Source organism: Oncorhynchus tshawytscha, linkage group LG28 (genome assembly GCF_018296145.1).
Source record: "Oncorhynchus tshawytscha isolate Ot180627B linkage group LG28, Otsh_v2.0, whole genome shotgun sequence".
Taxonomy (NCBI): Eukaryota; Metazoa; Chordata; class Actinopteri; order Salmoniformes; family Salmonidae; genus Oncorhynchus; species Oncorhynchus tshawytscha.
In genome coordinates this window covers 43060884-43076780 of record NC_056456.1, presented here as the reverse complement: position 1 = coordinate 43076780, position 15897 = coordinate 43060884, and the positions used below count along the sequence as shown (strand labels likewise).

Sequence of the window (15897 nt, the reverse complement as noted above, 5' to 3'; positions counted from 1 at the left end):
TCCAAAAAAAGGTCCAGTTGCCAGGACAACAAATACAATTTCCATCTAGACACTGTTGCCCTAGAGCACATTAATAATTATACCTACCTCGGCATCAATACCACAGGTAACTTCCACAAAGCTGATCTGAGACTAAATGCAAGAAGGGCTTTCTATTTCAAATCAGTTCTAGAATCCATTCCCCTCTATGGTTGTGAGGTCTGGAGTCCACTCACCAACCAAGAATTCACTCAAATGGGACAAACACCCAATTGAGACTGCATGCAGAATTCTGCCAAAATATCCTTCATGTACAACACAAAACCCCAAACAATGCAGAGCAGAATTAGGACTACCCCCACTAATTATCAAAACGGCAGAAAAGAGCTGTTAAATTCAATAACCACCTAAATGGAAGAGATGTCCACACATTCCACCACAAAGCCCTCACCTACAGAGAGGTGAACCTGAACCTGTACAGATTAAATGAGCATAGCCTTGCTATTGAGAGAGGCCAACATCGGCAGACCTGGCTCTTGAGAAAAGAAAGGCTGCCACACAAAATGAGCTGGAAACTGAGCTGCAGGTCCTAACCTCCTGCCAAAGGTACGACCATATTAGAGACACGTATTTCCCACAGATCTAAATTTAACCTTAAAAACATGTTTAAACAAGGCTAACATTGATCAACTCTAATATATGTTAGGTGAAATACCACAATGTGCGTCACAGCAGCACGATTTGAAAACAGGGCAACTAGTGGAGCACAAACATTGTAAACACCACCAATATTTCTCTGTTTATTTATCTTCCACTACTAATCCTACTACAACTATTTCCATATTGCACAAACACAGCTGATATCATGACTTTTGAAACATCTGAATCGTTTATGAGTGTAATTATCACTGTTAATGTGTTCATGTTTAGTTGTTTATTTGGCTTCGGCAATATAAAACATACAGCGTGTTTCCCAGGCCAATAAGGCCCAATTAAATGGAGCGTATGTTGACATTATCACAAGTCTTTGATGTCGGACAACAATGGCATAACCATACTCAGTGAATCAGTTGTCAAACCATAAGCAGTGAATCAATTGTCAAACCATAATCTGTGAATCAGTTGTCAAACCATAATCAGTGAATCAGTTGTCAAACCATAATCAGTGAATCAGTTGTCAAACCATAATCAGTGAATCAATTGTCAAACCATAATCAGTGAATCAATTGTCTAACCATAATCAGTGAATCAATTGTCCAAGCATAATCAGTGAATCAATTGTCTAACCATAATCAGTGAATCAATTGTCTAACCATAATCAGTGAATCAATTGTCCAAGCATAATCAGTGAATCAATTGTCAAACCATAATCAGTGAATCAATTGTCAAACCATAATCAGTGAATCAGTTGTCAAACCATAATCAGTGAATCAGTTGTCAAACCATAATCAGTGAATCAGTTGTCAAACCATAATCAGTGAATCAATTGTCTAACCATAATCAGTGAATCAATTGTCTAACCATAATCAGTGAATCAATTGTCCAAGCATAATCAGTGAATCATAATCAGTGAATCAATTGTCCAACCATAATCAGTTAACCATAATCAGGTCCATCAAATGAATTATTTTAAGAACATAATCATTGAATCAATTTTAACCATAATCAGTGAATCAAAGTCCAAGCATAATCTGAAAATTGTCCAAGATAATAGTTTCTAATCAGTGAATCTTGTTAAATAATCAAGATCCATCAAAGAATTTTTTAAGAACTTGGTATAATTGATCTTTTAATCCTACAGGTGATTAAAGATCTATAGGACAGGTCTAAAAATATCAAGATCTATAGTTTCTATAGAGGTCTAGTTAAATATCAAGATCTATAGTTTCTACAGAGGTCTAGTAAAATATCAAGATCTATAGTTTCTATAGAGGACGAGTTAAATATCAAGATCTATAGTTTCTATAGAGGACTAGTTTAAAAAGGCTTCTCTGATAATGAGAGGCTTCAAAGAGTTGAAATAAAGAAAATATATACGTGCAATGCAGATTTATCTCCTAATTTAGGGTAATCAGCACGGTCCTGGGTTTTGGTTCTGTGTGAATATGAATGATCCACTTAATACAGGCTGAGTCTGTTAAGGAATGAGAGGGAGGTTCACTGAACCAGGGTTCACTGGTCCCTCCCAAATGTTTATGACCGACCAGGTTCCTTCAGAACCACAAATAGAACCAGCTTTATGACCGACCAGGTTCCTTCAGAACCACAAATAGAACCAGCTTTATGACCGACCAGGTTCCTTCAGAACCACAGTTAGCTTTATGACTGACCAGGTTCCTTCAGAACCACAGTCAGCTTTATGACCGACCAGGTTCCTTCAGAACCACAAATAGAACCAGCTTTATGACCGACCAGGTTCCTTCAGAACCACAACCAGCTTTATGACCGACCAGGTTCCTTCAGAACCTCAAATCAGAATCACTTTTATTCACCAAGGAATAAGACCAGGGCCCGGTTTCCCAAAAAGCATCTTAAGTTCATCGTTAGAACCTTCGTAGGAGCATCGTTAAGTCTACGAGCTGTTTCCCAAAACCATCGTTACTAAAGTTGCTCTTGAAAACACTCGTAAATCCAACCTCTTCCTCAGACCACTCTAGAACAACGGAGAGCGTCGTAAGATGCTTTTTTTGTCCTCCAGCGTCACTTTATACACACAAGTTCTCCGCTAAACATAGAATCAAGATGTTTATCTGTCTCTCTGTGACCGTTGGTAACATCAGAACAAAGTTGCCATTGTCTTTGTAAATGTTACAAACACATCAAAGGATAAAAAGATGCTTCAAATGAAAACCGAGATGACTGTGTAACGCTAAATAGCGTCATCATGTGTAACGGATGTGAAACGGCTAGCTTAGTTAGCGGTGGTGCGCGCTAAATAGCGTCATCATGTGTAACGGATGTGAAACGGCTAGCTTAGTTAGTGGTGGTGCGCGCTAAATAGCGTCATCATGTGTAACGGATGTGAAACGGCTAGCTTAGTTAGCGGTGGTGCGCGCTAAATAGCGTCATCATGTGTAACGGATGTGAAACGGCTAGCTTAGTTAGCGGTGGTGCGCGCTAAATAGCGTTTCAATCGGTGACATCACTCGCTCTGAGACCTTGAAGTCGTGGTTACCCTTGCTCTGCAAGGGCCACGGCTTTAGTGGAGTGATGGGTAACGATGCTTCGAGGGCGACTGTGGTTGATGTGTGCAGAGGGTCGCTGGTTCGCGCCTGGGTATGGGCGAGGGGACGGTCTAAAGTTATACTGTTACAACTGCATTAAAAAAATGAATAGCCTACAGTATATGCTACATAGTACTACTGTATATAATTCAATCATATCGAAATACAATTCATGTTCATTCAATAGAGTTCTATTTTGTTACTGGTAGGCTACTGTCTGTAATTAGTCTCAATATATCTCATGATGTGTAGCCTAACGTGCGATGATGTGCCAGATCTGGGATTTAGAGCATTTTAATTGGATACGCATTAGAATAAGCCGCCTCAATAATATCTCTCTAGGAGCGGATTGGTCGTCAGTATTGTCAATGAATTCTAAATGTTGCATCATCATCATGATGACGTGACCTGTGACACTTTGCTTCTTGAAAGTCCAATATCTTGATAACTGACATGCAAAACATGTTGGGACTGAATCGACCGTGAACTGATGCAAAACAGCGCTAGAGATAGTTTGAGTGGATTTGACCATTAAGGTCCAATTTGAAATGGAGAAAGCTGATCCATTGTCAGTTTGGTGAAATAATTCTAATGTTAAAGGTCAGATTTGAATGGAGAAAGCTGATCTGAGAGCTCCCTTTCTTTCCATCCTATCAGTATCAACGCTACGCCTCAAGGACACACTTAGTGAACCTTCTCTCAGTGTGGTGTTCTGGGAAAACACACGTTACATCTTCGGCCGTTGTCGGAAAGAGGCATCGTTAAAGAAACAAAAAAACACTCGTAAGTCTAATTTTAATCGCTAATGGGAAACCGGGCCTGGGGGAACTAGTGCTGACAACATTAAACAGATTATATAGGTACAATAATTGACCCAAACTGCATACAGTAGATAAAGATACTATAGTCCATCTTTCCCCTGAAGCTGGTTCGTGTACCCCGGGGTCAGTCTGTTCTGTAAAACGCTGACTAATCAGAACAGAAAGAAAACCTCTGGTGTAAACGCTCTGAAGATACCGTGACGCTTCACCAACACCAGGGGGTGTCTTGGAGCAATGTTTTACACACTAGCCTATAGAGCCCACCAGGGGGGCAATGTTTTACACACTAGCCTATAGAGCCCACCAGGGGGGCAATGTTTTACACACTAGCCTATAGAGCCCACCAGGGGGGGGCAATGTTTTACACACTAGCCTATAGAGCCCACCAGGGGGGGGCATGTTTTACACACTAGCCTATAGAGCCCACCGGGGGGGCAATGTTTTACACACTAGCCTATAGAGTCCACCAGGGGGCAATGTTTTACACACTAGCCTATAGAGTCCACCAGGGGGCAATGTTTTACACACTAGCCTATAGAGCCCACCAGGGGGGCATGTTTTACACACTAGCCTATAGAGCCCACCAGGGGGGGGCAATGTTTTACACACTAGCCTATAGAGCCCACCAGGGGGGGCAATGTTTTACACACTAGCCTATAGAGCCCACCAGGGGGGCATGTTTTACACACTAGCCTATAGAGCCCACCAGGGGGGCAATGTTTTACACACTAGCCTATAGAGCCCACCAGCTTGTCGTCATAAAACCCTGACATTAATACCGCTGTTTCCTTCAGCCATTCCTTTTGGGGGGGCGGGCGGGCAATGTGGTTCCCCCATAGACTTTGGCCAGCGAGTCAAGGCGGCGTTAGCCTCTGTTAGTGCCAAGAAAAAGACGCCGTTATTGTTGCTGTCTGGACAAGATGTTAGTGGAAAACGTTGATCATAAAACCAGCCTTAAGGTAGTACAAAACTAGCCTCTCTAAGACCAGGTAGTACTAAACTAGCCTCTCTAAGACCAGGTAGTACTAAACTAGCCTCTCTAAGACCAGCCTTAACGTCTTGGATATAGGGGGCGCTCTTTTAATTTTTGGATAAAAAAACGTTCCCATTTTAAACAAGATATTTTGTCACGAAAAGATGCTCGACTATGCATATAATTGACAGCTTTGGAAAGAAAACTGACGTTTCCAAAACTGCAAAGATATTGTCTTTGAGTGCCACAGAACTAATGCTACAGGCGAAACCAAGATGAAACTTCAAACAGGAAGTGAGCCAGATTTGAGGCGCTGTGTTTCAATGTCTCCTTATATGGCTGTGAATGCGCCAGGAACGAGCCTACACTTTCTGTCGTTTCCCCAAGGTGTCTGCAGCATTGTGACGTATTTGTAGGCATATCATTGGAAGATTGACCATAAGAGACTACATTTACCAGGTGTCCGCCTGGTGTCCTCCGTCGAAATTGGTGCGTAATCTCCAGCTGCATGTATTTTCCCATGTGATTCAGAGGAGAAACAAAACTGCCACCAATGACTTATCATCGAATATATATGTGAAAAACACCTTGAGGATTGATTCTAAACAACGTTTGCCATGTTTCTGTCGATATTATGGAGTTAATTTGGAAAAAAGTTTGGCGTTTTGATGACTGAATTTTCGGGGGTTTTTCTCAGCCAAACGTGATGAACAAAACGGAGCGATTTCTCCTACACAAATAATATTTTTGGAAAAACTGAACATTTGCTATCTAACTGAGAGTCTCCTCATTGAAAACATCTGAAGTTCTTCAAAGGTAAATGATTTTATTTGAATGCTTTTCTTGTTTTTGTGAAAATGTTGCCTGCTGAATGCTAGGCTTAATGCTATGCTAGCTATCAATACTCTTACACAAATGCTTGTTTTGCTATGGTTGAAAAGCATATTTTGAAAATCTGAGATGACAGTGTTGTTAACAAAAGGCTAAGCTTGAGAGGCAATATATTTATTTCATTTCATTTGCGATTTTCATGAATAGTTAACGTTGCGTTATGGTAATGAGCTTGAGGCTATAATTACGATCCCGGATACGGGATTGCTCGTCACAACAGGCTAAGGCTATAAACAGGCCATAGTGGCAAAGTAATTACAATATGGAAATTAAACACTGGAATGGTAGATGTGCAAAAGATGGATGTGCAAGTAGAGATACTGTGGTGCAAAAGGAGCAAAATAAATAAATACAGTATGGGAATGAGGTAGATAGATGGGCTGTATACAGATGGGCTATGAACAGGTGCAGTGATCTGTGAGCTGCTCTGACAGCTGGTTCTTAAAGCTAGTGAGGGAGATGGGAATCTCCAGCTTCAGTGATTTTTGCAGTTCGTTCCAGTCAGTGGCAGTAGAGAACTGGATGGAAAGGCGACCAAAGGAGGAATTGGCTTTGGGGGTGACCAGTGAGATATACCTGCTGGAGCGTGTGCTACGAGTGGGTGCTGCTCTGGTGACCAGCGAGCTGAGATAGGGCGGGGCATTACCTAGCAGAGACTTGTAGATACCCTCGTAAAACAGGTTATGTTTGGCAGCATGAGTGAAGGATGCTTTGTTGCGATATAGGAAGCCGATTCTAGATTTAATTTTGGATTGGAGATGCTTAATGTGAGTCTGGAAGGAGAGTTTACAGTCTAACCAGACACCCAGGTATTTGTAGTTGTCCACGTATTCTAAGTCAGAGCCTATGGGCTATGGATCATTTGATTGAGACTATACAAAATAGCCTATAGGCTATTGGTATTGTGCGCCCAGCAGAGATTCAGAGATGAGGGGTGGCATCGGGCACACATCCATATATAGCCTAATAAGCAACTAATTCTAAAACACAGAAAATGTCATGCCCTGGCCTTAGTATTCTGTGTTTTCGTTAGTATTTTGGTGAGGCCAGGGTGTGACATGGGGATTTATGTGGTTTGTTTTGTCTGGGGTTGTTTGTAGTTATGGGATTGTGGTTAGAGTAGTACTCTAGGTAAGTCTATGGTTGCCTAGAGTGGTTCTCAATCAGAGACAGGTGTTTATCGTTGTCTCTGATTGGGAATCATATTTAGGCAAGCCATATTCTTTAGGTCTCTTGTGGGTGATTGTTCCTGTCTTTGTGTTTGTGGCACCAGATAGGACTGTTTTGGGTTTTTTCACATTTCTTGTTTTGTAGATTGTTGTACTTTCATCTTTATTAAGGTAGTACTAAACTAGCCTCTCTAAGCCCAGGTAGTACTAAACTAGCCTCTCTAAGACCAGGTAGTACTAAACTAGCCTCTCTAAGACCAGCCTTAATGTAGTACTAAACTAGCCTCTCTAAGACCAGGTAGTACTAAACCCCAACGATTGTTTTACTTCACTACATAATTGACACCCGAGTCCTGATCATATAACTATCATCTATAATAACTGCCTAATAGAAGTGACAGCCCTGTGATTGTAATGATTTAACCTTCTATAATAAATAGATGAGTTGCAATTCAATTGATATATTTTATTGGTTGATTGACTAGATTTTATGGATTGATTGATTGTATCCTACCTTGATGTGGCCTGAGTAGTCAAGCAGTTAGTACTCGGAACCCTGGCACATATAAAGGACTGGGAGACTAGTCAGGATCGGTTATGATCCGAACCACAGCCATTCTGACTCGCAAACTCTCCTATCTTTCATATCTCAATAAAATCTCTCTCTATTTTTTTTTTAAATATTTCAAACAAAATCCTACCTTGATGAAGGCGTATCCCGCCCCGTTGTCTGTGATGGTGAGTCCCAGGGCCTCCTCTGATTTAAACACCTCCACCTCCTTCTTAATCCCTTTCATGTGGGCGAATATAAAGTCCTCCAGGCCGATCTGACCACCAAGCAGCTTCTCCATGTCGATCTTATGGGTGTTCAAAGTACAGAACAGGATCTGGAGAGAGAGAGACAGACAGACAGACAAACAGACATATTAATGAACAGGATCTGGAGAGAGAGAGACAGACAGACAGACAAACAGACATATTAATGAACAGGATCTGGAGAGAGACAGACAAACAGACATATTAATGAACAGGATCTGGAGAGAGACAGACAAACAGACATATTAATGAACAGGATCTGGAGACACACGAAGAGACAGAGAGACAGTTGATAAAACCATGTGCCACGGAATCGGAAAGAGATCAAAAAATCTCTTCCTAACTAATTTTGCAACATGTATGGAGCCTCGGTCAACATTTTGGTCCTCAAGTTAAACTCTTTCTGACATTTTTTTTGTTGTTGCCAATTTTGGTTTATAACTCAGGGAGGACAGACAAGTTTCCTACCTTCTCCACCTTCCTCCTCCATTTTTGCAGTAACACTGCAATCAGTTGGTTGTAAATTTGGATTGAGCAGATATTCCCATATATGATTGTTGACTGCACATGTGACATAACTCAGTTAATGATATTATGAATAGGAAAGGCTAAGATATTTCCTTTTTTAAACATTTTATGTGCAAAGCTCTTAGAGACTTAGCCAAAAAGACTCCCAGCTGTAATCAAAGGAGTTTCTAACATGTATTGTTTCAGGGAGGGGGGTGAATACTTTCTGATCTGGACAAAACATTAAGAACACCAGATCTTTCCATGACATTGACTGACCAGGTGAAACTATGATTCCTTATTGGATGTCACTTGTTAAATCCACTTCAAATCAGTGTAGCTGAACGGAAAGGGGACAGGTTAAATAAGGATTTTTAAGTGTTGTTGAGACAATTGAGACACGGATTGTGTACAGTATGTGTGCCATTCAGAGGGTGAATGGGCAAGACCTTGAACGGGGTAAGGTAGTAGGTGCCAGGCACACCATTTTGTGTCAAGAACTGCAATGCTGCTAGTTCTTTCACACTCAACAGTTTCCCATCTGTATCAAGAATGGTCCACCACCAAAAATAAATCCAGCCATCTTGACACAACTGTGGAAAGATTTGGAGTCAAGATGGGCCAGGACCTGTGGAACGCTTTCAGCACCTTGTAGAGTCCATGCACCGACGAATTGTGGCTGTTCTGAGGGCAAAAGGTAGGTTCCAATTCAATATTAGGAAGGTTCTTAATGTTTTCTATACACAGTGTTTTATTTTATTTATTTTTCATTCATTTTTTAAAATACATTTCTTGACGGTGCAGCGATAGTCCTGGGAGAGGACCCAGGTGGCACGGTGCAGCGATAGTCCTGGGAGAGGACCGGAGGACCCAGGTGGCACGGTGCAGCGATAGTCCTGGGAGAGGATTGTGGGGAAGCCACAATCTATATACCCAGAAAGGGCCACGTCATGACACTGGTCTGCCCGTCAGGAAGTCCAGTGTCCAGTTGCAGAGGGCAGTGTCCAGACTTAGGGTTCTGAGCTTGGTGCCGAGCTTGGAGGGAACAATAGTGTTGAATGCTGAACTGTAGTCAATGAACAGCATTCTCACATAGGTGTTCCTTTTGTCCAGGTGTGACAAGTGTCACAAGTCTGAATTGTCGAACATCAATTCAAGTTTCAGTCTGTATTGTCTTTTTGCATCCCTGATGGATTTGTGGACCTTGTACCTGCTTGCTTTGTATGCGTTGCACGCGACCGAGTCATGGGGGTCCATTCTGCTGACATTGAATGCTGCAGTACGGGTCTCAGCATGGTACGGATTCTCTGTTCACCCAGGGTTTTTGGTTGGGGAATGTTCGGATTGTTATTGCGCCTACAACATCATCATGTTGATGATATCATGTTTGTGATATTTCAAATGATTAATTTTTTAATTTTTTAAATCACCCACGACAATAAAGACTGCCTCCGGTTAAGAGGATTCTTGCTAGCTAATGTTCTTGTACAGTTCGTTGAGTGCCGTCTTGGTGTTTGCTTATTGTGGTATGTACACAGCTGTGATAACGCATGTGAATTCCCTCGGCATATAGCAGGCTCTGCATTTTAGCATCAGAAACTCCAGGTCGGGTGAACAGGCGCTCAAGATGTTTTCAACTTCGGTACACCAGAAATTGTTGATGAGAAAGCCCCTCCCCCTACTCTTACCAGAAGCCGCCATTCGATCCATACGGGAAATGGAAAAGCCGTCTGGTTGAATAGCAGAGTCGAGTGTATTGTCCCAAAACCTCTGTAAAAACATAACAGCATTCCCTGATGTCCGTCTGCGATTCAAGCCTTGAGTTCAAAGTTTATTTTCAGAGTGAGCGTCAGCGTGTTAACAGAGAAATCATTAATGAGTGAGTCATGTGTTTATTCTTTGGTCATGTCCTATTCCCACTGGTAGAGCAGATGAGGAAGGTGACCTTTCTACCAGCGCCAGTGATGCAGCAGAGACACACCTTCAGTAGGAACCTTGTGGCAGACCCAGGGGGTGTTGGTAATGGGATCTGTTTGAGGCCTGATTTAAAAGGCCTTTAAACTGACCATGGCTCAGTCCACTGGGAGGGCTGGTGAAAGGCTCTGCGTCCCAAATGGAAGACCATTCCTTGTATAGAGAACTACTGTTAACCAGGGCCCAAAGGGAACAGGGTGCCATTCGGGACACATCCAAAGCTACTGGGAGGACTCTACCGCTGGTCACCCAAAGCTACTGGGAGGACTCTACCGCTGGTCACCCAAAGCTACTGGGAGGACTCTACCGCTGGTCACCCAAAGCTACTGGGAGGACTCTACCGCTGGTCACCCAAAGCTACTGGGAGGACTCTACCGCTGGTCACCCAAAGCTACTGGGAGGACTCTACCGCTGGTCACCCAAAGCTGGGAGGACTGGGACCCAAAGCTACTGGGGACTCTACCGCTGGTCACCCAAAGCTACTGGGAGGACTCTACCGCTGGTCACCCAAAGCTACTGGGAGGACTCTACCGCTGGTCACCCAAAGCTACTGGGAGGACTACCGCTGGTCACCCAAAGCTACTGGTCAATCATTTATTCCACTGCTATTTACATCACAGATGGGCTGTGTGTGTTTCGCAGGTTGTGTCTGTGTGTGTTACTGACTTGCCTAGTTAAATAAAAATAAATAAACACAGGGCTAATAATGACAGTACAAAAGGGCAGCACTCCCATAAAACACTATCAAACCCATAGACAGTACAAGAGGGCAGCACTCCAATAAAACACTATAATGTCAGAAACCCATAGATAAATGGCATCATGTCAGAAACCCAGAAAATGGTAGATATATTCAGAAAATGGTAGATATATTATTCTATCAACCCTTGTCAAAGCTTCTTTCAAGCAGACAATTTATTTCAATGCTATTGTATCGACACCAATAGAGAATAATGGTACAGTAGACATTTGTTCTTGAGTGAGTTTAAAACAATTTCAGTTTGTATGAAACTTTCTAAACCTGGTGTGATGAAATGACAAAGTGTTGAGGCAGTCTGATGTACTAGTTTCCTGAACCGCCTTACTTCTGGGTTTCTGATATGATACCAATATCTATTTTTATTTTTTTAACCTTTATTGAACCAGGCAAGTCAGTTAAGAACAAATTCTTATTTTCAATGACGGCCTAGGAACAGTGGGTTAACTGCCTGTTCAGGGGCAGAACGACAGAATTGTACCTTGTCAGCTCTGGGATTTAAACTTGCAACCTTCCGGTTACTAGTCCAACGCTCTAACCACTTGGCTACCATGCCGGCCCATCTATGGGGTTTCTGATATGATGTACTAGTTTCCTGACCTGCCTTACCTGAAATGCTGTATTAGTATGGGGTCATCAGAATGACCTCTGAGTGTTACAGGGCTCTTATCTAGGATGCGTACCAAAAAGGTACCCTATTCCCTTTATAGTGCACTAGGGCCCATTGGACTCTGGTCAAAAGTAGTGCACTATATATGGAATAGGGTGCCATTTGGGACACAGACTAGCGTGAGTGGCAGAGAAAAGACGTTCCTTGTTAGTACACAATACAAGCAAAGAGGCCTAACAGACACAGAGCACTGCTCCACTCTTCACTGCATGCGCATCAGCTGACAATCACTGACACAAGCAAGGGTTGCCCCTGGTTACTGGAGTATAAATAATTGGAAGAGGGGGGTCGAGGAGAAAGAATGAGAGAGACCGAGAGAGAGAGGGTCAGGAAGAGAGCGATAGTGAGAATGAGAGAGTGTGAGAGAGAGAGAGCGAGTGAGGGTCAGAGAGAGTGGAGACGGACCCACTGGTTGCCCTCCAAGTTAAAAGAGAGCTGGTAGTCCCATCAGCCAAACTACCATGTGTTACACAGGGAAGAGATTCAGGAGTTATGCTAAATAGAGCAGGCCACTATTAAATGAATCAAGATGGGATATTTTACATTTGGTTACAAATGAAGAAGGAAATAATCTCAGAGTAAAATGTCCTCCTGTGTGCCACCTATATCCCCCCCACTAGGATCCCCATACTTTAATGAAGACAGCTTCTCCATGCTGGAGGGGGAGATCAACCATTTCCAGGCCCAGGGACATGTACTAGTCTGTGGCGACCTAAATGCCAGAACCGGACAAGAACCTGACATTCTCAGCACACAGGGGGACAAACACCTACCCAAATACCCCCCCCAGGCACAACTATGACAAAACAACCAACAAAAAAAGTGTCACAACTCCTCCAGCTCTGTCACACGCTGGGTCGGTACATAGTCAACAGGTAGGCTTTGAGGAGACTCCTATGGTAGGTACACCTACAGCTCATCTCTTGGCAATAGTACTGTAGACTACTTTATCGCAGACCTCAACCCAGAGTCTCTCAGAGCGTTCACAGTCAGCCCACAAACAAACACTCCGAAGCACCGCCGTGATAATGCCCCGTTTGGAGAATATATTGGCCCGGTGTTGTTGTTAGGCCTGAGATGAAGGTTGAGGGCCGGCAAACCATACCAATAGATCCTCTAAACAGAGACACAAATCTAGGGTTGCTACCCAAGCCAGCTGGTCTTTCTATCGATTCCGTTGCCAGAGGCGCGACCCAGTCTTTCAGTTTTTTTGTTCTGCAAGATAATATCTAGATGCTTTTTTTAAATAATGGAGATCAAGTTTATAAATTGCCTGGCTGGGCTGATGAGACAGTGGATAGGGCTGATGAGACAGTGGATATGGCTGATGAGACAGTGGATAGGGCTGATGAGACAGTGGATAGGGCTGATGAGACAGTGGATAGGGCTGATGAGACAGTGGATTGCACTGATGAGACAGTGGATTGCACAGTCAGATGGAACAGAGTACATAGGCATTTTAACATCATAGATTTAGCTGGTGGTAACTTGTGGAGTAGACACCGGCTGGAATGCGATTTTTAACCAATCAGCATTCAAGATTAGACCCACCCGTTGTGTAATGTTTAATATTTTACCGCGAACACCGCAACAGAAAACTCCTTCCTCCGCTACTCTTTCATCTGCGTGAGGCTACAATAAGTAGCACGTTTCCCCTGCTTTTCATTAAATCATGTTTGGCTACAAATATATACACATAGAACCAGTTAAAAGTTCTAGAACACCTACTCATTCAAGGGTTTTTCTTTATTTTTTACTATTTTCTACATTGTAGAATAATAGTGAAGACATCACAACTATGAAATAACACATTATGGAATCATATAGTAACCAAAAAAAGTGTTAAACAAATCTAAATATATTTATATTTGAGATTCTTCAAAGTTGCCACACTTTGCCTTGATGACAGCTTTGCACACTCTTGGCATTCTCTCAACCAGCATCATGAGGTAGTCACCTCATGGCTTGCAATTGGATTGCTGGACATCCATCAACCCCATTTATTCAGATCTGATCAACGAGGACAGTTAAGGTAATGGATTGGGCCTAGTTATCGTTCATTAGCAGCATACGTTTGTGTTCATTCTCTTAAAATAGCCTATATACTCTTCTTGTACAATGTATAACCTACTGTACAGTTTGTCTGGACTGTCTGCCTGTCTTGGTGAGAATCTTAAGTTAATAAAATACTAAAATAGTATTCTTCAGTTTGTATGCCTATTATTATTATTATTCAGGGGCCAGCCAGGGTTGGGCAGCACTTTACAACATTCCAATGTTCCGTCTGGTGAATCTCTCAGGCATATTTTTCTGATTGAAAATGGGAACAAATGGGAGAGATGGACAAATACTGATTTCAAAACATGATAATATGAACGAGACTATAGTCCAAGACATGAGGTGAGTTTCAAAATAGTTTTAAAGATGCCCTTGCCTTAAAGTTGAACCTCAGATAGGTCTTCACTATAATAGCCTATAGAGCCAACTCAAAATATGGTATTCTGTTATTTTTAAATAGCCTACATTTTTCATATTATAGGGAGACTAAATGAAAACGACAGACTTAAAATGTAGGGAGAAAGGCAGGCATTTTATATAAACATTGGATTTCGGTGGCTCGAATTTCATAATTCATTTTTCAGACGTGTTCCTTTGGTAAGTCCACTCGTGTCTCTCCTCACTCGGAAAGACTGCTCACTGATGTCAATTCCAAAGCTGATAATTGTGACTTGGTTAAATTGGAATGGTGTGAATAATGATGATGATGAGGAATGATGAGAGTCCATTATAGCCTAAACCTTTAATCATAGGCAATTGTTAAAATTGTGTCTCTAAAATCACGATGTATCAATTTATGTAGTCATGTGACAGTCTTTTTAAAAATTTAAAAAAGTCAAAGTGGCGGCTGTTTAACCAGATTTTCGCATGGAATGTTCTATTTAATAACTGATATAAATGTGTTCTGAATGTTCTATTTAATAACTGATATGTGTTCTGAATGTTCTATTTAATAACTGATATGTGTTCTGAATGTTCTATTTAATAACTGATATGTGTTCTGAATGTTCTATTTAATAACTGATATGTGTTCTGAATGTTCTATTTAATAACTGATATGTGTTCTGAATGTTCTATTTAATACCTGAGATGTGTTCTGAATGTTCTATTTAATAACTGATATGTGTTCTGAATGTTCTATTTAATAACTGATGTGCTCTGAATGTTCTATTTAATACCTGATATAAATGTGTTCTGAATGTTCTATTTAATAACTGATATGTGTTCTGAATGTTCTATTTAATAACTGATATGTGTTCTGAATGTTCTATTTAATAACTGATATGTGTTCTGAATGTTCTATTTAATAACTGATGTGTTCTGAATGTTCTATTTAATAACTGATGTGTTCTGAATGTTCTATTTAATAACTGATGTGCTCTGAATGTTCTATTTAATAACTGATGTGTTCTGAATGTTCTATTTAATAACTGATGTGTTCTGAATGTTCTATTTAATAACTGATATAAATGTGTTCTGAATGTTCTATTTAATAACTGATATGTGTTCTGAATGTTCTATTTAATAACTGATATGTGTTCTGAATGTTCTATTTAATAACTGATATGTGTTCTGAATGTTCTATTTAATAACTGATATGTGTTCTGAATGTTCTATTTAATAACTGATGTGCTCTGAATGTTCTATTTAATACCTGATATAAATGTGTTCTGAATGTTCTATTTAATAACTGATATGTGTTCTGAATGTTCTATTTAATAACTGATATGTGTTCTGAATGTTCTATTTAATAACTGATGTGTTCTGAATGTTCTATTTAATAACTGATATGTGTTCTGAATGTTCTATTTAATAACTGATATGTGTTCTGAATGTTCTATTTAATAACTGATATGTGTTCTGAATGTTCTATTTAATAACTGATGTGTTCTGAATGTTCTATTTAATAACTGATGTGTTCTGAATGTTCTATTTAATAACTGATATGTGTTCTGAATGTTCTATTTAATAACTGATATGTGTTCTGAATGTTCTATTTAATAACTATAATAATGTGTTCTGAATGTTCTATTTAATAACTGATATGTTCTATTTAAT

General features: G+C 40.9%; 1 protein-coding gene across 1 annotated transcript in view; it reads right to left on the bottom strand.

The window, feature by feature from the left end:
• LOC112227274 (GIPC PDZ domain containing family, member 2) overlaps positions 1–15897 on the bottom strand; it is a 47960-nt gene that overhangs the window by 5601 nt on the left and 26462 nt on the right. Inside the window, exon 2 of the mRNA XM_024392173.2 lies at positions 7759–7944. Within this exon, the coding sequence (XP_024247941.2) occupies positions 7759–7944 (186 nt within the window). The remainder of the gene's footprint in view (positions 1–7758; positions 7945–15897) is intronic.